The sequence below is a fragment of the Hemicordylus capensis genome, chromosome 3, assembly GCF_027244095.1.
Source record: "Hemicordylus capensis ecotype Gifberg chromosome 3, rHemCap1.1.pri, whole genome shotgun sequence".
Lineage (NCBI taxonomy): Eukaryota > Metazoa > Chordata > Lepidosauria > Squamata > Cordylidae > Hemicordylus > Hemicordylus capensis.
This window is the reverse complement of record NC_069659.1, coordinates 131,559,057-131,581,977: the sequence shown is the minus strand read 5'-3', so window position 1 is coordinate 131,581,977 and position 22,921 is coordinate 131,559,057. Positions and strand designations below refer to the sequence as shown.

The 22,921-nt window shown below is 41.0% G+C and overlaps 1 protein-coding gene across 6 annotated transcripts in view; it reads left to right on the top strand.

The window, feature by feature from the left end:
• The window catches only part of VWA3B (von Willebrand factor A domain containing 3B), a 93,038-nt gene that overhangs the window by 33,000 nt on the left and 37,117 nt on the right, over positions 1-22,921 (top strand). For 4 of the 6 annotated variants that reach the window (XR_008319173.1, XM_053307844.1, XM_053307846.1 and 1 more), the window contains exons 9-16: positions 10,511-10,627; positions 12,006-12,202; positions 13,857-14,011; positions 15,363-15,501; positions 16,086-16,217; positions 18,491-18,589; positions 21,093-21,275; positions 22,467-22,594. Coding sequence is in view for 5 of the 6 variants with exons in the window: in XM_053307844.1 (XP_053163819.1) it covers positions 10,511-10,627; positions 12,006-12,202; positions 13,857-14,011; positions 15,363-15,501; positions 16,086-16,217; positions 18,491-18,589; positions 21,093-21,275; positions 22,467-22,594 (1,150 nt within the window). In the remaining variant the exon portion in view is untranslated. The remainder of the gene's footprint in view (positions 1-10,510; positions 10,628-12,005; positions 12,203-13,856; positions 14,012-15,362; positions 15,502-16,085; positions 16,218-18,490; positions 18,590-21,092; positions 21,276-22,466; positions 22,595-22,921) is intronic. The other 2 variants (XM_053307845.1, XM_053307847.1) reach the window with 2 other exon arrangements.

The window sequence follows — 22,921 nt, the reverse complement described above, 5'->3', positions numbered from 1 at the left end:
GGATGGGAATATGTTAAGTTGCATGTTGAAATGGTTCTGTGAATGTATATTTGCATAACTACCTGTCTTATATTCTTACATTCTTGTGAGTTCTGTTGCTGTTTGCTCCGTTGCTGTTTGTTTGTGTGTGGTGTTAAAAATACTGTGTGGGGGGGGGGAGGGGGGAGGGGGGAGAATACTTAACTTTCAGCGGGGTGGTTGTTGTAGTGGGCCTCCAAAGGTCTTTAGGTCCAGACTCCAAAATTACCTAGGTGAATGAGCCACTTAATGGTGCAGTGGGGGAGTAACTTGCCTAGGGAGCAAGAGGTTGCTGGTTCGAATCCCCGCTGGTATGTTTCCCAGACTATGGAAACACTTATATCTGGCAGCAGCAATATAGGAAGATGCCGAAAGGCATCATCTCATACTGCACAGGAGATGGCAATGGTAAACCCCTCCTGAATTCTACCAAAGAAAACCACATTGCTCTGTGGTTGCCAGGAGTCGACACCCACTCGATGGCCCAACTTTACCTTTACCTCTGTGAACGCCTCACAGGCCACAACATATGTCTAGTGGATTATGTTTTGGTTGGTGGGTCACAAGTTTTAGGATGGGGCCCATACTACGTTTTCTAGTCTCTGAGCTATAAAAGAGGTTGTTGATTTTCGCTGTTCATATACAAAACATTTAGAAAAGCCTTGCAGCACTGGTCTTTCCTTGGTCTGCTATGACCTTCAAATGCCACTTCCCATGCTCTTAAGAAGGGTCACCAGTATACCTGCCCTTTTGATCTCTCTCTAGGCAAAAGAAGCCTGAATTTGACAGCTATACAGCATATGAAGCATATGCAACAAAAATGCTGATCTAGGTCTGCATTCTACATGCATTGGATTTTCTGCGTCAGTGTCGTTTACTGAATAAAGGTTTAATATCTCATTTTGCACACAAGATTAATTCTGAGCAATTGCTTCATTTGTTTGTTGCTGAGTCACAGACTCCCAGAGGAAATCGGATAGAAACTCCCTCCCCCTCCTTTTGGTTGGATAAAAGATTTAATTAACTGAATTTGTGGGAGCCATCGTTTCCATTTGTTCTGTGCCGACTTCCAACTAGGTAGCCACCCAAATCAGCTTTGCTATGAAGCAGTTGTCTCAGGGGTTGGATTGTTGAGGGGATGGGGGGACTCGCTGAAAATCCTCCAGAGGAGGCAGTGCTGCCATGGGTCTCACTGCCTTCTCCCAAATGCCTCTCCATCAACAAATTGCCGAGGTGAAAGCATTTGGGAGAACACTGTGGGGCTGCGTGTTTCTCCTTTCACTCCCCACCTTGCACTTTCTTCCAGAATCTTCTGCAATAAGGCTGGGGATTTTTGAGAGGAAGCTCCATGTTGTATTCTATCTAGTAATATTTGTGTTTTGTTGTTTGGAAGTTTGTTCCAGTGGGGATCCTGTAGAGAGTGTAGGGTGTAGAGTCAGAAAGACAAGGGAGGGGAAGAAAGAGAAGGAGAAAAATGGAGTTGTTTCTGGAATAAAGTCTTCATTAAATCCACATGAGATTGTCTTGTGTTTACAAGGAAAGCCGTTGTAAAATGCCATTTGTTCAGAAGGAAGAGGGGTTGCCACCAAGAGAGATTCAGTGACTGCAGTTTCTTTCTCCTTCGGCAAATGGAGGGAACATGGCAGCACCTCCTCCTGCCACCTTTCAAGGGTGAGAAGAACAAAGAGCTGATGTTACCACCCCACATCCTGCTGCCTTCCCATTCACCAAGTGAGAGGACAGGTGGGAGAAGCCACCAGCTGGCTGGCCTGTCACTGCCACCCATCCACCACTGCATCCCCCTCCTTTCCTCCCCATTTGGATATGCTGGGGGTGAAGTGGGGCAGAGAGGATGTGTGGAGGTGGGGTATCATGGAGGTAGGGGGCAGCAGAGCTGCCTCAGGCGGTGAAATGCTCAGGCCAGCCACTTGTGTGCTCACTACCCTATGCTGAATTCTGCTCAGATTAGCCTCCCGATCAGGTGAATACATTCGCAGACATTACTGGCAAGCACATTGCTGAGGAAGTAAATCCAATGGAACTTGCTTCCAAGAAAAGATGTTTAGGACCAGGATAGAAGCATATGAGGTAGTATGTTTCTGGCAGGGGCCCCATAATGTCATGGTTTTGGAGCTGTAGCAGTTAACTTTTTGTTGGGCAGGGCTGCACAGCTTTGACCCTCCAGCTGTTATTGGGCTATAACTCCCATAATCCTCAGCTACAGTGGCCAATAGTCGGGGATGATGGGAGTTGTAGTCCAGCACCTGCAGGAAGGCTGAAGTTGTGCAACCTTGTTCTTGGGACTGAGTAGTATGTTAAGCATGCCAAAATATGAGATGTTTTAAAGCCTTCTAGCTTAGGTCACTTAGCTGGGTAATAATATCCTGCTGCAATTACAAGTGTTGATATATGATGATTGATAGCATCACAACTAACTGATCACACAACCTGTCTCCAAACAGCAGGAACCTGAATATTCTAAACAGTTATATGTTAGGTCCTAGAGAACAGTGGTTATTTTACCTGTGCTGCGAAAAGAGGCTAAAAGTTGCCTACTCGCGGTTGCAGAGTAGCTGGAAATTACTTCTGGTGTCACTTCCAGCTGCCATTTTAAAGACCAGAGCCATTTTGAAGCTCTTTCTTTAAAAACAAGCAAACAAAATAAAATCCCCCTGCCAAAAATTCATCTGATTTGTGGGTTTTCAGGGGCATTTCTGCATCTTTGCAGCTCTGGAGGGCAAGGTATTGTGCAGTTCTACTCTTATTTCTCCCCCTTCCCACTTTTTAGGCATTTTTAGTCTCTTTCTCCCCGGGAACCTAACCCTCCAATCCCCATAGAATTAAAGTTTTGTTATTTGTGGTTTCTGTATTCACACTAATTGGCGGGAACAGAACCCCCATGAATAATGAGGACCACTTGATCTTCTTAAAAGTTTGACCTTATTTATTAACCCTATCAAGTGTACGCCTCTCTCATCTTATATTTTAAATCTATAATAAGTAGAAAACCATTTTTGACATCCTGTATTAAAACTCCATCAATCTTAAAGCAATATTAATGGAAGAAAATTGAACATGGTAAAATAACATTTTCTTACATTCTAATGATCGAATGAAAGTATTTTTTAAAAAATTAGGTTTTATTATATATGAAATGCCATAACTTTTAGTTTTATGATGTATTAATCACATGTTCTTAGGGCAAGGAAATAAGTATACAAATTGCCTGGACCATACCAAGATCTGTTGAGTCCAGACACTCTGCCTCATAGTTGCTAAGTAGATAGCTCTGGGAAGCTCACAAACATGATGGCCACCTGTCCATATTGTTTATCTTTTTCTTTTCTTATCATCTGGCTCTCAGGGGTACATGGGCTCTGAACATGGAGATTTCATTTTTCCGTCAAATTCATTTTTGCGCTTGATCATTGGTAGATCGTAACCTGCATGAATGTATCTAATACTTTCTTAAAATACTCTAAGCTAGAAGCCATCACCATAACTTGTGGCAGGACATTCTATGAATTAATTATGCAGTGTGTCTCTCTTTTGTCTCTTTCTTCCTACTACTGATCAACTTCATTGGCTGACCCTGAGTTCTACTATGATGAGAAAGAGCTTGCAGGTCATTACCCTCTCCCCAATAGAACTTCGGATAGATCTTGGAAGGCAGTTAATCTAATGATGACCAGTAATATTCTGTTTCCATGGCTTTCTAGCTGCTGTTCCCATGAGCACTCAGAGATAATTGCTTATTTCGGTGTAATATTGGTATGCTAAGATGAGTGTACAGAGAAGATAGCAGTGCAGAGAAGTGTCAGTGAAATGAAAGACAATATGATTGAGATCTTTTGGGAGACTGTGTATCAAGATGGTATTAATATTTTTTTATTAATTAGTTGACTTAATTTTTATTAATATATTTTGTTTGGTGTAAACACTGCCTTTCTAAACAGCCTTATTTTCAGCATTTCCCTCAGTGGGTGGTTGGTTCTTTGGGGTTCTTGGATTTCTGCTTCGCTGGAGAAAATATCTGCTAATGAATGAATGCTGGGTTATTTGAGGAGTGGGGGGAGAAGTGAGATTCAGCTAGCTACAGCAAAGAAATAAAAAGTATGAGGAAACACTTTGACAGTGGAAACCTGTGGAATGTAGTATTTTCCAAATTACAAATGATATTACCAGATGCCAATATTTAGCCATCATATCTCAAAACGCATGAATAACAGAGTAATAAAAGTGTGTCTCTAAAGTTTAAGGGGAAAAATAACAAGAACCAAAGAGGGCAAAGAGTACCTAGAAACAACATTTCAAAGCTATTTCAATAGAAAACTTGAATTAAAAACAGGCAAAAAAAAAAAGGAGAATCATCTAATTATAATGGAGTTAATAATATTTAAAGATATATATTAAAAGAAAAAAGGATTGTGGCTGTCTCAGTGTCAATTATAGATTTAGGTATCTATTGCAGTCTGAAGCATGTATAGAAAAAACCAGCTAAGCTGAATTGGATTTATTCTTTTCCCATCCAAAAAATACCAATAGTTTCCCTTCAATGTACATCTTCATTTTCTAGTCCAGTTAAAACATGATCTAGCAATGAACAATATCTCTGCACAACTAATATTTACTCACAAGAAATTTTGTAACCCCAAGAGTTGTTCTCAGTCATCAGTCTTAGACCTAAACTTGTCCACCCATGAAAAAAATCTCATTATTCTCCATAGTAATAACCTATTTAAAAATGATAGAAAGATTTGATCTCTAGTCTTAAACCAAATTCTCCCATATTAAGTCCCTCCATGAAAAAATTCTCCTTGAATTTGGAAACCTGATTGGTTTGGTTATTTAAAAGTGTATTAATCATGTTAAATAATTTCTTATTTATAGATCTTTCTTCAAGACCAGACAAGCAAATAATTTCTGTTCGGCTGATACCACACTAACTATCAACATTGAAAGATCCATTCACACCACCTTAAGTGGTGCAGCGGGGCAATGCTTGACTAACAAGCAGAAGGTTGCCGGTTCGAATCCCCACTGGTACTATATCAGGCAGTAGCGATATAGGAAGATGCTGAAAGGCATCATCTCATACTGCATGGGAGGAGGCAATGGGAAACCCCTCCTGTATTCTACCAAAGAAAACCACAGGGTTCTGTGGGCATCAGGAGTTGAAATTGACTTGACGGCACACTTTACCTTTACCTTATCACACTAGTTTGGTATAGTGATTGCCACACAATATACCTACTTCAGAATTTATATTCCTCTTTAGAGGCCCAAGAGACTCTCAAAGCAGCTTACAAAAAGCATCATGATCAACCCTGCTCAAGCTTTTACAAAGCTGTGATAGACTTCAACATGCAGTAATCACAATGATGGTGTATGACCCATGTGAATACTGAAATGAAATGCAGACTCCAAAGGAACAATAAGGCCAAAACAAACATAAAATAGTGAAAAGATTTAAGACTCATCTTTAAAATGGTTATTTTAGCTTCAGTAAATTGAATCTGTATCTAAGATAGAGTTTAGAAAGGAAATGAGTTGCATAGAAAATCCCTCGGTAGAACTAGACTTTTGAACTTAGTTTTTCAGCAGAATTATACTTCTTGAACTATGGATTTCCTCCTTCATGATATTATATAGTCTCCAGAGAAACTTGAGATACATTAATAAGTCTGTGCATCCATATGTGTTTTTTCCATGTTGAAGGATATGTTGTTGTTTTTTAAAGAATGATTTTGTTTAGCAAAGTGAAACCCATCAAATTATTTGTAGGTAAAAATGAAAGGAGAGCTCATTCTATTATTTTAAAACTTGTGTACTGTTATTTTTTTCTTCATATAGTGAATTTTCATATATTCTGATTTTTGCCCTCATATAAAGTAGAATCCTTGAAATATAAGAGAGTCCCAGGAGATGGCAGTATATCACAGCACATTAAAATTGTGCAATAACTGGAAAGAGAGAGAGGAAGACAGACAACCTTCACTGTTCCCATGACTGCCCTGGTGTCTGTCTGTGCAAAATTACATATAGACGATTAAATAAAATTCAGAAATCGAATAAATATATCAAACAACATTTGTATGTTTACTAAATCCCCCAAAATTTGCTGCTTTAAAAAGTTCAAAAATTAATCATGATTGAAATTTATTGCAATCAGGTTTATAGCATATGGCCCTCTTCTGAGATTTAGTATGCCAGCAAGTGAACTTTTAAAGTTGTTTGCACCAACTGCAGTGCCATGCTAGCATCAAACTATGACATTATCCTGGCACTGAAAAGATCTTCACTGGTACTGAGACAAATAAAGCTGGTGCTGCTGGTATATATCCCTGGTGTCCCAGGTTGAAGTAGTGGCCAGAGGTGCTTCTGCTTTCTATGAGTTTTGGCTGATAAACCAGCTGATTCTGTGTCTTGAGATAAATAATCTCAGAACAATAGTACTGACTGTTCAGTACTGGCAGAGATGCACCTTGGTAATTTTGGAGCCTGGACCTAAAGGCCCCCCCCCCCCCCAATTTAAGCATCATCCCCCTATACCCACACTCACACCCTGAGACACACTCAGTATTTTTAACAAATGGGTTCTTGGGGGCAGAAGCAGCATCTGAAACAGGAATGTAAGAATATAAAAAGATATATTTATGCAAATATGCATTAGCAGAAACATTTCAACACATAACTTAACCTATTTCCACCCCACATATTTCTTTCCCCACTCCTCCCATTGTCTCTAAAGCAGAAGTCACGCTCGGCCCGTGGTGCACATCACAGTCATGCTCGGCTGCCCAGCACAGCATGGGCTGGTGGTGCATCAACCATACCACCCAGGACAGACTAAAGAGGATTTGGGGCCCCCAGGGGTTGTGGAGGCCCTGGACTTTGGCCCAGAAGTCCATGGGTAAGAGCTCCTCTGTATGCTGGGAACCCCCAGACTTAACCACTGCAATGCACTCTATGAGGGGCTGCCTTTGTACATAATCTGGAAACTGCTGTTGTACAGAATGCAGCAGCCAGGTTGGTCTCTGTGTCATCTTGGAGAGATCACATTACTCCTATACTAAAAGAGCTACACTGGTTACCATTTTAATGGGTTGCCAGAACCTCAGGGGTATACTCATGAGTCAAATGGGCTGTAACCCAAAATTTGGCTTTAAAAAAGCCTATATATATATATAGAGAGAGAGAGAGAGTGTGTGTGTGTGTGTGTGTGTGTATATATATATATATATATATATATAGAGAGAGAGAGAGAGAGAGAGAGAGAGAGAGGGGTGGGTGGGTGGGTGGTGGGGGGGGAGGGGTGTAACAGAAACCTGGTAGAATGGTGAGAACCAGTGGGTCATGATTATTCCTGGATATAAACTCTATAGAAGGGATGGGGAGGGTTGGGGGAGGAGTGGCGCTGTATATCAAAGAAGGGATAGATTCCAATAAGCTAGAAAACCTAGGTGAACCAGAGTCCTCCACAGAATTGTAATGGGTAACATTATGAGGACTGAAAGGAAATGTGTTACTAGGGATGTGCTATCGCCTTCAGGATCAAAGCACTGAGAGTGATCTGTGGTTGGAGAAACAAATAAGAGAGGCATCAAAGAAAGACAGGGCAGTAATAATGGGTGACTTCAACTACCCACACATAGACCGGGAAAATTCACATTCAGGTAATGACAGAGAGTCAAATTTCTAGATGTGCTAAATGACTGTGTCTTAGAATAGTTAGTCGCAGAACCAACCAGAGAGATGGCGACTTTGGATTTAATCCTGTGTGGTGCCCAGGACCTGGTGTGGGATGTCAGAGTTGCAGAACCATTGGGTAGCAGTGACCATAGTGTGATCCAATTTAGCATATATGCTAGTGGGGAATTGTCAAGGAAGTCTAACACAGATGTGTTGGACTTCAGAAGAGGAAACTTCTCAAAAAATGAGGGGACTGGTGAGAAGGAAGTTGAAAGGGAAGGTCAGAAGAGTCAAATCACTCCAGAAAGCATGGAACTTATTTAAAACCACAGTACTATAAGCATAGTTGGAATGTATACCAAGAAGGAGGAAAGGTACCACCAAGTCCAGGAGGATGCCAGTGTGGCTAATAAGTAGAGTCAGGGAAGCTATAAAAGGGAAGAAGTCTTCCTTCAGAAAATGGAAGTCCTGCCCAAATGAAGAGAACAAAAAGGAAATAAACTCTGGCAAAAGAAATGCAAGGACACAATAAGGGATGCAAAGAGAGAGTTTGAGGAGCATATAGCTAGAAGTGTCAAGGGGAATAACAAAAAAGTCTTTAAATATATCAGAAGTAGAAAACCTGCCAGGGAGGCAGTTGGACCCTTAGATGATGAGGGCATGAAAATGAATATAAGGAGGATAAGGAGATTGCAGAGAAGCTGAATGAGTTCTTTGCATCTGTCTTCATGGCAGAGGATACTGACCATATACTCTCTCCAGAACTGAGTTTTTCAGGTTTAGTGGCTGAAGAACTGGGTGAATTTGAGGTGACAAGGGAAGATGTTCTAAACTGTCTTGAAAAACTAAAAATTAACCAATCACCAGGGCCAGATGGCATCCACCCAAGAGTTCTGAAGGAACTCAAATGTGAAATTGCCGATCTCCTAGCAAAAATATATAACTTGTCCCTACAATCAGGCTCTGTACCAGAGAACTGGAAAGTAGTCAATGTGATTCCCATTTTCAAGAAGGGATCCAGGGGGATCCAGGAAATTACGAGCCGGTCAGCTTAATTTCGGTGCCAGGTAAATTGATAGAGAGCATACTTAAGGAAAAAAATGTTAAGCGTATAGAAGATCAGACTTTGTTGAAGGAGAACCAGCATGGCTTCTGCAAGGGAAAGTCTTGCCTCACTAACCTTTTGGAGTTCTTTGAGAGTCTCAGCAGGCATGTAGATAGAGGTGATCTAGTTGACATAGTATATTTGAACTTCCAAAAAGCTTTTGATAAAGTTCCCCACCAAAGGCTCTTGAGTAAACTTGGCAGTCATGGAATAAGGGGACAAGTTCATGTGTGGATCAGTAACTGGATGAAGAACAGGAAATGGAGAGTAGGAATAAATGGACAGTTTTCACAATGGAGGTAGGTAGGATGTGGGGCCCTGTAGGGATTGGTACTGGGAGCAGTGCTCTTTAACTGATTCATAAACTATCTAGAAGTTGGGGTGACCAGCAAAGTGGCCAAATTTGCAGATGACACTAAACTGTTTAGGATAGTGAAATCCATAATGGATTGTGAGGAACTCCAAAAAGATCTCTTCAAACTGGGGGACTGGGTGACAAAATGGCAAATGTGGTTCAGTGTAAACAAGTGTAAAGTGATGCACATAGGGTAAAAAACACCAACTTCACATATATGCTGATGGGATCTGAGCTGTCGGTGACTGACCAGGAGAGAGATCTTTGGGGTCGTGGTGGACAGCTCATTGAAAGTGTCATCTCAGTGCTTGGCAGCTGTGAAAAAGTTAATTCCATGCTAGGAATCATTAGGAGGGGGATTGACAATAAAAATGCTAATATTATAATGCCCTTATACAAATCTATGGTGTGCTCACATCTGGAGTACTGTGTACAGCTTTGGTCACCGCATCTGAAGAAGGATATTGTAGAACTGGAAAAGGTGCAGAAGAGGGCAACCAAAATGATCAGGGGCCTGGAGCAGCTTCCTTATGAGGCTAGGCTATAGCACCTGGGGCTCTTTACTTTGGAAAAGAGGCTACTAAGGGGAGACATGATCAAAGTGTATAAAATTATGAATGGAGTGGAGAGTAGACAGAAATTTTTCTCCCTCTCTCACAACACTAGAACCAGGGGTCACCCCATGAAACTGAAGGTTGGAAAATTTAGGACCGACAAGCGGAAGTACTTTTCCACACAGCGAATAATTAATCTATGGAATTCCCTGCCATGGAATGTGGTTATGGCCACCAGCTTGGATGGCTTTAAAAGAGGCTTAGACAGATTCATGGAGGACAGGTCTATCAATGGCTAGTAGTCTGATGGCTGTGGGCTGTCTCCAGCCAGAGGCATGATGCCTCTCAAAACCAGTTGCAGGGGAGCAACAGCAGGAGAGAGGGCATGCACATATCTCCCCTCAGAGGCATCTGGTGAACCACTGTGTGAAACAGGATCCTGGACTAAATGGGCCTTGTGCCTGATCCAGCAGGGCTGTTCTTATGAGACTCTGTAATGCACTCCCTGCTGAAATAAGAGCCTCCCCACTCAGACAACTTTTTAAAAGTCTTTAAAGACTTATTTTTTCACCCAAGCTCTTTAACTGGACTGTGGTTTTAAATTATTTTAAGGTTTTAATTTTGTTTTATTTTGTAAGCCACCCAGAGATGGAATTTTGGATTAGTATATGAATTTGAAAAACAAACAAGTATTTAATATTGGAGAGCCAGTCTGAATAGGCAAGAATTAGCACATATTCAGGTGTATAATTTAAAATACTGTATCATTTTGCTCCAAAATGGCAGGGGCAGGTGTCAGAGAAGATGTCTTCTTGATCTGGAAGGAGCTGGAGGAAGCCAGGAATACACTGATACAAGTTCAGAAAATTTTGTCAGAGTTTGAGCAGTGCAAGTCTGTTGATGGTATTGTTTTATATTTTAAACGTGTGATAGCACTTGTAGCAATGATTCATTGGCTTTGTTTGTGTAGAATTAGTGGAAATTGCAACTCATGAAACCACTCTAAATAAGTGTCACCCTTAAGGATGATTTTCCTCTTATAGATACACAGACTGAAGAAGGTTTGCCTAATTGTTGCCTACCCTTCTTGCCACAATTCAAGTCCAAATAATGAAAGAGTGCCCCTGTGTCAGGCTGAGCCATGGGCAGTGGCCTCTAGGTGGTACAAGGCTCAAAGCTGGGACCAGGAGTCAGGCAGACAGCCAAGGGCCAGGAGATGAGGTGAGAGAGTCATCCTAAGGTTCAGAAACTGGGTAGACTGAATGGATTGTGCAGCAAGCTGTAGGTCAAGAATGAAGTCCAGGCTCAAACTGGGTAGAAGAACCAGAAGTTAGGGATCTAGTGATAAGCCAAATGTCAGGAACAGAGTCCACAGTCAAGCTGGGTTGGCAAACCGGAAGCTTGGGGTCAAGCAGGAAGCCAAGTAGTCAAGTCAGAGAGAGCACAACACGCTAATCCCAAGGAGACCTGGAAACTGAGAGAAGTTTTCCTTCAGACAGGAAGCTTTTTATAACCTCCCTGTTGTAAGGGGAGCCAGTGGTTGATCCCACAGGACAGGGGCAGAGTCAAAAGCCAGTTCGCCACATGCAGAGAAGCAGTGTCCATTAAATCAGTAATATCTGTAAATCTATCATATCTAGCAAAAGCCAGATAAACATGAGTGACCTGCAGTAAATTATGTTGGAATGCCTGGGCATTTTTTAAAAAGTCTGCATTTGACACCATAACTAAATACACCCTCTTCCCAGTTACCACCTGCTAATGTCTGATTCATTGGGGACCCAGTGGAGGGCCTCTGATGGCTAATGGTTAGAACAAGGGGAAGGCTGTCCTTCAACCAACCAGTTCCCAAGCCATTCAGGGCTTTATAGGTAACCATTAGTGCTTTGAATTGTATCTGGATATAGAAGTGCAGCTGACAAGCTGTTTAAATACTAGCACGGCACATTCTTATAACATGTTAAGCACTTAATGGTCTAATATGCTAAAATGCTTAGCTGCAGCTCCCTTTGAATTCATAGGGAAATTACTCTCTGTAGATCCAGAAATTCCAGCTTGGGCACTGATGTTTAAAAATGTTTGTTCCTTTTAAAAAATTAGACTCTCCCTATGTAGGTAATGCTTTTAAGAAGTGGTTTTGCTATATGAAATAATGGATTTATTGGTCCAATGTTATGAGTTCAACAACAACAAACATCTTTGTATTTATTTCATATTATGGTGTTGAGTGATTGTATTAGATTCAGTATCAGCTGCTCATTTGTTCATATTTTTGTATCAGCCACTAGCACTGACTATTCATCAGGTGATCCAAAAGCAGAGGCTTATGTGAATTCCAAGGTCTGGCTTGAGAAGAATGGCTTGAAAGCACAGAACCTGACAATATCTAAAGCATTTGGAGATTGTACCTTTCGCCATGCAGATGGGATTGTTGATATCAAAACCAAGCCAAAGGATGAATCTTTGCAAACTGATGCTGTAGGTAACTCACCCTTTCTGGTGATTTTCTTAACTCATGTTTTGTCACATCGGTCTATAGAAATGCATGGTGTCATCTTGAAATTTTCTGGGTGTACTACACATGTATGAGCCTCATCAAGATAGTGGCACTTTGATCACATACTGTGCAAGGAAATGCTTCTCAATGTTGGAAAACTTTGCAACCATCATGGAAGACATTTCCTTGCAATGCATTGGGCAGAGATTTGTATATCTATTAACTAAAAAATGAAAGTAGTTTATTTATCAAAGCTACCAAAAGATATTGCTGTGCTTCTTGACCAGAACAATGCCACATAAGAGGTTGAAGAGGTAAATGTCAGCTCAGTGGGGACACCCCATCCTTCCATCTTATTCACTGACCATGGAATTAGAATTGAAGTTGCACATTAGTCAAGCCCTAATATAAAAATCTCCTAAATAAATAATACAGTATTCAGATTAATGCACTAAGGTGCCACTTTGAGATTCTCTTCATTTAGCTTTTCTCTCCCCCTCTCTCCCCACCACCCCCAACAATGGTGCTGCCATTGTGATGTGTAGCTTGTGTAGAAGAATTACCAAAATGGTGGGGTTTATTTTCAAGGTGCCATGCATTTGCTGGATATAGGTATTTCCATCTTGATTAGGCATACTTGGTTATGGCCTTTATGAATACCCATAGATCTCCAGATTCGGAGAGCAACAAGAAGTGTGATGCACATTCCCCATTTCTGTGAACAGTAAGATGTTCCAGGGCCAGCACAATCTGGGTTTCACTTACTTTGAAGCAGAGATTACCAGAGGCTTATGGTGTCTCTGTAATATTTGGCTTCTTTACAAGTACACAAACTGAGCATCAAATAGAAATCCCAAGAGTGCACTCCTACAAGCAACAGATCACATCAGATCCCCAGCTCACATCAGATCCTCTGCACCCAAATTGCTCCAGCTTTCATTCAGTTCTCCCAAGCTTCTCTACTCAGTCTCTCTAAAATCCAATCTGTCTCCTAAAACTGCTTATCAGGTCCAGCACATAACACTTTTGGGCAAATGCTGGGCGCCAGTGCCCTCAGATGGCCCATTGCAGTAGACACCTGCCCCAACCTACCTCCCACTGGGCTCTGGCCCTACTGCAGCTGGAGTGGCAACACCATTTTCCTGTTCTTAAGATGCCCCAGCCCTGTGACATAGCATTGCTCCAGCTATAGTGCCACCCAGCAAGCCCAAGGGCAGGCCTACCTGTGGCATAGCTGGCAAGAGAAGTGCTGCCCCTTGCCTCTGCAGCTGAGCTGTGCATTGCTGTAGCTATCCCACTATGCACCTGTAAGCCTGCCAAGGTTCAAGGTAGGGTTCCATGCCACCAGTTCAGGTGGGGGGCACCCACCATGTTGGTGGATCACTTTGCCCAAGGGCCAACCAAAACCTAGAGCTGGCCCTGTACCCTATTGTAAGAGGACAGGTATTGAATTATTCCCAAGACCCATTGTTAGAGACTGAGAATACCACACCCCCCTCCAGCTGATATAGCAATGTGTTTGATAAGCGGGAATGTGTTGGAGTTATTTCTGTATCTGCAGTTGCAAAAATGTTTACGTTTTGCTTTCATGAAGATTGTGTCTAAAATCTTCACTGTAATGATTTGTTCCTATAGGAGACTAACAAGAAGATAGTCCATGCAAAATACTGTGACAAGTTTTTACATACATACTTGGAAGATGGGACTATTGTTCACATACAGTTAGATAATGAAAGGTGCAGGCAGTTTGAAGATAGAATGAAGAGTGCTCTCGATCAAATGGAAGGAAGGTTGGCTTGCTTTCTGTGGCAATCTTTTCAAAGGGGTTTTCTTTTAATGAAAAAGGTATCAGATGTATAACAATGAAATGGTTGCGAAATACTTGGGCAATATTGTAAATTAGTATCAAGTCTTCTATTTTTAAAAAACTTCTTGATCTAATTTCTGAAAAGATGCTGTGCAAATAATGGTAGATGGTTTAACAGGGCATAATAGACCCATCAAGAATCATATTATCAATATAATTCCATTACATGACCCTTCTAAAGTGTCACTTGAATCATAAGTCAACTAACTGCACCCAAATGAAGTGCCCCTGTGCATTCCATACATTAAAAAAAATATATTTTAATGCATTTATTTTAAATAAATATAGGCTGCAAACAATACCCAAAGCTGCTTATAGTTTCTTTTTATGCCAGTAAAGTGGTTGATGATGCTTCAACCCCAATCCCTCCCTGTTGTGGGTGTTTTTAATTTAAGGGTTTCACAAAGGCCAAACTACATTTGGCCAAACTTCGTTTGGCCCAGTGCTTGTTATATTAATGAAAACAACAACAGTAAATAGATGCTGCTAGGGAGGGGCAATCAGGAATGGAAGCACAAGAGAGATGGATATTTAACCCTTTCCCTTCATGCCATGGTTCTGATGAAAAGTGCCCAACCCTGAAGCTGCTTTTTGCCATATGAAACAAGCTGCCATTGGTGCCAAATAGCAGCTTTGAGGTGGTAGTGATTTTTGTTGGAACTATAGTGTGGGGGAAAGGGTTAAAAAGCACCTCCCCACACACCTGTCTTCTGACTGGGCCACCGCCATGGTTGCTATTTAAGTTAGAGCACATGCATGCACACAGCCAAACTACATGATTAGTCTAATGTGTAGTTTGGCCCCAAAGGGCATTATGCTCATTTAGGCCCAATTAAGGGAAAATGCAGGAAATGTCCAAAGTATTAAATGGCCCCAACATCTAACTACACAGCAGCTAATTTATGTTGAAATATTAACCATTCAAATTTCTGTTCATTCTTTATTCAGGAGATTTTGAGTTGATGGGGGGGAAAATGCTTGAGTAAGTTTATCAGGAAAAACTCCATAGGAAGTAACCTGGGGAGGAGTTATAGACCTCGGATGCTATCCTTGTCTAACTAGAACCCTTTATTATAAACCGTAACGTATAATATATTTTTATGTTTGTGTACATTAGTAGGCCTCATTTTTATTTAAATCTAAGGTGGGGTCTATTTGACATCATATTTGCAAAGCACTTTTTACAGACAAAGGGAGTGTAAGAAATGGTGATGTGAACTTGTCACACAGTTCTCTGTGCCTTTTTGTTTCATATTAAAAGTGTTTTTGCATAGACTTCAGGAGCTGCAGAAAGGGAGCAGAGCACTCTTTGGGGAGGTAATGGAAGATCACATCTATATTCTAATTGATACATCTCAGTCTATGAGGGAGAAACTGCCAGTGGTGAAACAGAAAATATTTCAGCTCATGTTGGTGAGTGACAACTATTATGCCAGTGACTAGACTGTAAAAGAAAACAAATGCATGGATATATATATATATAGTTACGATTTCCAGCAGGAAGTAAAGTAGCAATACAATATACAAAAGTTGATATCTGTACTGAAAGAATGAAATCTACTCTTGTGATTGTTTTTCATATATAGCAAAAAATAAATAAATTCTGATGTAGATAATTCCTTATTCAGTCACTGACCAGAAAAAAAAGGGGTGGGGGAGGGGTTTACATCAAAATATCAGGAAAAACATCAAAACATAACAACAGTATCCAACAGCTATAATACAGAGAAGTTAGGCTGTAGAAGATACCATAACTTGTCAAATCCTGTTAGCAATCAAAAGAAATTTGACCACATTATATGTATCCTCAGCATCTCGATCTGAAAGCAAATAGCTAATACAAGATTGATCTGAACAACCATAACAATTTCTTAGATATGGAACAATAAGAGCAATCCGAAAGTCATTATAAAATTTACAGTATAATTAAATATGAGTAATTGACTCAACTGCTGTTTTATATATAACGGAGAATTCAGTGGACCATTTTTCCCCAGGAACAACTGTGGAACAAAACCAAGTTTAACCTTGTTAAATTTGATGCTGAAGTAGTGACATGGAAAGAGAAACTTACTGAAGTTAATGAACTTAATTTGGAGGATGCTTTGCGTTGGGTAAAAGAACTAGAGGTAAATATAGTGCGTGGTTGGGACAGAATAAAGAAAATGTAACAATTATTTTTGCACCCCCAAGGTGTATAAATGTCTATGGGTCACAATAAGACTTGTATATTTTCGGAATCTGCAGGGTAGTAAGGTCTTCCTTAGGTCACATGCATCATGACACTTAAATGGTTATTGAATTTTTTCTGTTTTGACTGTACCACCTCTGGTGGCTAGAATGTACATTTGATTTTAAAAATGTAGCTTTCTTTCACTTTCTGTCTTCATGGTAGAGCAACTTTGGACACCACCCTGCTATGCAGTAAGAGAATGCTCAAGTTCCCCAACATTTCCCACTCCTCTGCAAATAAGATCATGTCTTTCAGGCAAGGAAGATTCAAAAGTAGCATGTTGGATGTAGGGAGGAAGCCCTGAGGAGTGTGTGCCTCTTCTTTCTGCAGGGCAAGGTGATCTCTTGAAGATGCTTTCAGTCTAATCAAATGCCAGAGATGTTCCCGTTAATCTAAACAGCTGAGCAGCCTTCTGTTCTTGGTTTCTCCCTGATCTCCTTTTCATACTAGTTGACATCCAGACTAACATAGGGCTTGTGCAACTAACAAAATTGCACTCATGAAACAAGAAAAAGTAGCTGCACAAAATCATGGGAATGCTCAAAATTGTGTTCTTGTACTATTGCAAAGATGTTCCCTACAAAACATATGAGTTGTGCCACCAGTTGTGCACCTTGTTGTGCAAACATGCTTGCACTAGCACGGCATTAGTCTGGGATGCAAGTGCTGAACTTAGCACAATACATTGTGCAAGTGCTTTGTTCTGGATGTCAGCCACTGTCTGTTCATATAGATGAGTCTGTACCTTTTATTAAAATAATTACTTGGTTTCAACACTTCTGAGTAAAACCATTATGTTTCAGCCTATAAAGTTCATATCTATAAAGCTTTATGTGTTACTTAAGAACATAAGAACAGCCCTGCTGGATCAGGCCCAAGGCCCATCTAGTCCAGCATCTTGTTTCACACAGTGGCCCACCAGGTTGAGGGCATGCCCTCCCTCCTGCAGTTACTCCCCTGCAACTGGTACTCAGAAGCATCCTGCCTTTGAGGCTGGAGGTGGCCTATAGCCCTCCAACTAGTAGCCGATGATAGACCTCTCCTCCATGAAGTGATCCAAGCCCCTCTTAAAGCTCACCACATCTTGTGGCAAGGAATTCCACAAGTTGATTATGCGTTGTGTGAAAAAATACTTCTGTTTGTTGGTCCTAGATTTTCTGGCAATTAATTTAATGGGATGACCCTTGGTTCTAGTGTTATGTGAGAGAAAGAAGAATTTCTCCCTATCTACTTTCTCCACACCGTGCATGCTTTTATAGACCTCTATCATGTCTCCCCACAGTCTTCTTTTTTCTAAACTAAGTAGCCCCAGGTGTTGTAGCCTTGCCTCATAAGGAAGGTGCTGTAGGCCCCTGATCATCTTGGTTGCCCTCTTCTGCATCTTTTCCAGTTCTACAATGTCCCTTTTTAGATGTGGTGAGTTTGGTGAGATCCTTAAAAAGAGTAATTGGATTTTAGAATGCCAGTGTATCATGTAGGTCTATAACTGTTGCTCATGAGAACATAACAGCCCTGCTAGATCAGGCCCTAGGCCCATCTAGTCCGGCATCCTGTCTTGCACAGTGGCCCACCAGATGCCTCTGGGAAGCCCAAAGGCAAGAGGTGAAGGTGTATCCTCTCTCCTGCTTCTGCTCTCCTGCAACTGGTATTTAGAGGCCCGCGTGGTGTAGTGGCTAGAGTGCTGGACTAGGACCGGGGAGACCCGAGTTCAAATCCCCATTCAGCCATGATACTAGCTGGGTGACTCTGGGCCAGTCACTTCTCTCTCAGCCTAACCTACTTCACAGGGGTGTTGCGAGGAGAAATTTAAGTATGTAGTACACCGCTCTGGGCTCCTTGGAGAAAGAGCGGAATATAAATGTAAAATCATCATCATCATCATCATCATCATCATCATCATCATCATCATCTTGCCTCTAGGGCTGGAGGTGGCCTATAGCCATCAAACTAGTAGCCATTGATAGACTTGTCTGCCATGGATTTGCCTGAGCCCATCATGTCATTTTAGACTACATCAGGGCTCAATTCATCTTTCCTTAGGATAAAGTTGTGTGGTGCCTCTCACTAGCACACTTGAGGAATAGAGGTGATAATCTATTGCACAAGCTTGATACTATTTGTTTCCATTTCTCTTTGTCCCGTCCCTCCCCGCCTCCATTGATTACTTAGGCTGGAAGTTCTACAAATACACTGAAAGCTCTTCAGATTGCCTTTGCTGATGGTGGCACTCGAGCCATCTATCTTCTTACTGATGGGAGGCCTGATCAGGTATCTATGGAGGAAGCAAACCGTGTCAAGGCAGCTTGATGATGTAACACTGGCTATATGACAAAGCAGAGCATGGCTGTAGAGCAAGGATGGCCACCTTGGGGCTAGGCTGGCAGTTCAAGGAAGACCCCTGCCTTAGTTTCTGCCCCCCTCAGCTTTTCTTCCTGCCACACGCTGAGACCATGAGAGATTAAGAAGGAGACAGTGATGGTGGAGACAGCAGAAGCAGCATGACCTTTCTGCCCCCAAAGTATGGAGTTCCCTGCCTTCCTCAAAAATTGATGGCTGGGAGCAGGGGTGAAATGGAGCGATGTTCTGGGGAAAGCTATGACAAGCAGAAGTGGGTGGAGCTCATGGTGTGGATGTTGTTGTGAAGGACTGGAAAAGTAGTAGTTCTGGGGCTTTGTGGGAGGGAGAAGCAGTGGCGTATGGGTATGCAATGTTGAGGAGGGAGGGAAAATGACATCAGGTGAGGGCTAGATGGGTGAAGCAGCTGCCAAGAGGCTGTGGCAGGGGGAAGGCATGGTGGAAGGTTGAGATATCCACCACAAGCACAGCTAGCCCAAGAATGACATCTCCTAGCTCTGAAATAGAACCGTAAAGAAATATAATCTGAATTAAATACGGGTCTGGTGTTTCTCTCTCTTTTCTTCAGTAATTATGTGAAATCAACTCATAAATAATTAGAACATAATTATAATCCTAAAACAATTAAAACATAAAATAATCTTTATGTGTAATCTTAATTCCCGCCTTTAACATAATTAATGCTTGTCTGGTCAATGACCGAAATAAAGATTCCATTCCACTTAATTAATGCTATAGTCAGTTATTGTAACTAATATTGTACTAATGCTAATTGTATTAGCCATTCATTGATCAATACTACTAATAATTAGTGGTTTTATTAAACAAACAAGCACTACTGGCTTAAATGGAGCTACTGGGTTGGGAGAGGGAGTGGCGGCAGGAGCTGCAGCTCTGTGGCTGGGACTAGACCACGGCACAACGGGTAGGGCTGCCACTGAAAACAGCAGCTGTGCATTTAACTCCCCCTTAGTAATGTCTAGTGGAGCTTTCTTAATGTTGCGATTTTTAAAATGCCGTTTCACATGTCCCTGCCTCCCTCCCAAAGATGTGCAGCCAAGGTAGGGCAACACAGAATACTGTAGCATGAGGCGGGTTCTACTAGACATTGCCAGGGTGGGATGCTGAAGGTGCAGCTGCTCCTGCCCCAGCCATATGGAGAGATTTGTGTGCTCCACTCTTACGCTTAGGGGATTTCACTGTCTGTGCTAGACTTCTGCTGTCTTTCCTATTTAGTGCTGTTTTGCCCAGATACAGGAAAAGCCCAGCAAGGTTCAGTCCTCTAGTGTATATTCAAAACACACCCTTAAATGTCTTGCTCTTCATTTGGCAGAATATTAGGTTTTATCTCACTTCTGCAGGTGATGGAAGATTGATAAACGAAGTGCATCAAGTTCTGTAAATTGCATAATACAGATATAAAAATTGTCTCTATACAAATAGCCATGATATACACTGCTTATTGAAAATTAATTGTTGACAGAGGCCTATAACTTTGCTTTATTCTGGTGGCTGCTGGCATTTCTGGTTTCAGACTACAAAGCTTATACTTTGGTTACTGAGATCAAGTTCTCATCAAATATTTTTATAGTTTGCAGAACTAAACTGCTTCAGTTGATGTTAACTTGGATGTTTGGAGATGATAATGCAGCTGAAGGAAAATTAATGTATCAATGCATGTAACTGAGAAAATAGAGCATTGGGATTTCAGCAAGTTCAAGATTTTACTTAAGCACCCAGATTGAACGTCTTATTCATTTGATAAAATACTATGAAGATTTGTAAGGAATTGCTTTACGATGAGTCAGAAGGTTGGCCTATCTAGCCTTGGATGAATGAAGCCTAGAGCACTGGCTTCCTCGGGTCTTCCCTTTTTTGTTACGTGAGTCCCACTTTTAAATGGAGAGGCCATGGATTGGACTTGGGACCTTGTTCATGCAAAGCATGTGTTCTCCCACTGAGCAGCAGCTCCTCCTCAGCCTGTCACTATTACCTTAAAGCTTTCCTAGATGTTGCCATGTTTGATTCGCTGGTGCACAACCAAGAGTTCAGGGAGTGTCCTGGAGAGAGAAGGGCACTTGTGCGTGTGGGAAACTAGTGGGGCACTGCACAATTCATGTTGGTCCTATTAATCATGCAGACAGGTTGGGGTCAGTTCAGCCCTAAGCATCTCAAGTACCTGGTCTGTGGAATGGAGGAGCTCTTGTCTGGATGAGATCAGGATGCCATGTTCATCTGCTGGAATTCAGTGACACTATTTCTTTTGGTTTTAATTGATGTCCGTGAGCCTGGTCTCTGCAGTTGTGGAAATTGCTAAAGGCTTTTATTCTTCTTTCATCTGTGGCTCAAAAAGACAGATGTAGTGCTTACTGATAATTTTTTAAATTAATATATCACCTTTTTTTAACATTTGCAGCCCCCGCAAAGAATCCTAGCCCATCTTGAACTTCAGCGGAAAATTCCAGTTCACACTGTTTCCTTTAACTGTGATGATACCAGTGCTAATAAATTTTTACATGAGTTGGCTAGTGAGACAGGTGGACGGTTTCATTACTATCATATTAGTTTGAAGGATCCTGATGCTCCAAAACCTTTTGAGGCAAGTTTTTTTTACAAGTTAAGACCAAAGCTTTAGGTGTTCCTTCCCCCACTCACTCCATTGATAGGTCTTGTAATAATTTCTGATGAAATCCATGAGCACAACCTCATTCTTTAGAAGGATCTGTGTAAAGTCTAAGAATTTTTGAGGCAAAATGGATAGATCAAAGCTAAGGGCTTATACAGGTACAAGTTCAAGGGTGCTAGTGTTGTCAGAGGAAAAGCAGCCCAAGAGTGAGATGATTTAATAACTTCTAGTGCAGGGGAACAACCCTGCTCAGTCTTCAAGAAGAGACTTGCATAGGGAGCAAAAATGGTCTAGTTGTAAGATGACGTGTGAAAAAATCTTTTGTCACATTCACCTTTGTAGTGAGCACTTGGTGTCAAGGCAGCTCTGAATAATTCCTGCAGGTTGTGTGAAACTGACAGGGGCATCTCATGCTTTTCATGAGGCTAGTCAGTTTCACCTCTTCTGGAGAAAGCATTAGATGCTGTGCTGGAATAACAGGTTTGTTTTTAGCTTTGGGGAGCTGGTTAGTGATAGAAAAGCGGAAAAGGAAATACAGAATAAATGTGTTACTAGCAAAACACTGGAGGACCCTGAGAACTCTTATGTCAGTGGAAGAGATTATTATTCAGAATGAATAAGGCAATGACAATTCTTTAGAATACAATAATGGTTTTACAGCTTTACAGCACAATTTAAATCCAGCAGTTTCTGCTATAGGTGCATTATCAAATCAGCAGCTCTGATAAAGGTAGAAGTCATATGAATTGTAAACCAAAGTCTTCTGTTCTGGAATACTTGTTTTAAATTTAACGAAATTAAAATTATCTGTAAAATACATGCAAGGTTCCAGTGTTACCAGTAAAATACAGAAAGGTTAGAAGTGACATTGTTAATGAAAACCAGAAAAGAAATGTAAGCTAAAATTGGTGCTGAAAATGCAAGAACAAGGGTTCAGAGTATATATTTCTGATTTAATATATTCAAAATGTAACCTTTATTTATTTATATCTATGTAAACCATTTTGGAAACTTTTGTTGAAAAGTGTTATATAAATGTCCATCATATTTGTGGCCCAATTATTATGCAAATTTATCATCTAGTTTAGCCACTGGATCCATTCAGGAATAAAATGCATTTCTAATTAATTTCAGTGACCCATATGTTTTCTTTCATTTTGTCAGTGTGAGGAAATATATCTTATTAAAAAAGAGATTGAACAAGGAGAAAAGGAACTGAAGAAAATACAGGCCTTTCATAATGACCATCAATTGACAGATCGGTTTAATGGAGCAAACATTCTTCAGAATAAGTATGTACTTCTGACTTGCCCTCTTCTATTACCCTTTGGCTACTTATCATATTTATTGTTTAGGCTGGAAAGGAGTATCAGAAGATCCATGTTTCAAAAAGGAGAGAGAGAGAGAGACTTTGTTCTATAAAGATGAGGTTGAGAAACTTAATGTTCTTGAAATGAAATACATTCTCGCTAGGAAAAAAAATTAATCTTCAGAAAAGCAGCTGTTCTGGCTTCTCCTCCTGTTTCAACTCCTACTCCTGTTCTGGTCTGACATTTATTTAGTGCACCTTTCTCAGTTGCAACTTCCTGGCTGCCTTTCATGGCTGCATTTTTTAAAAG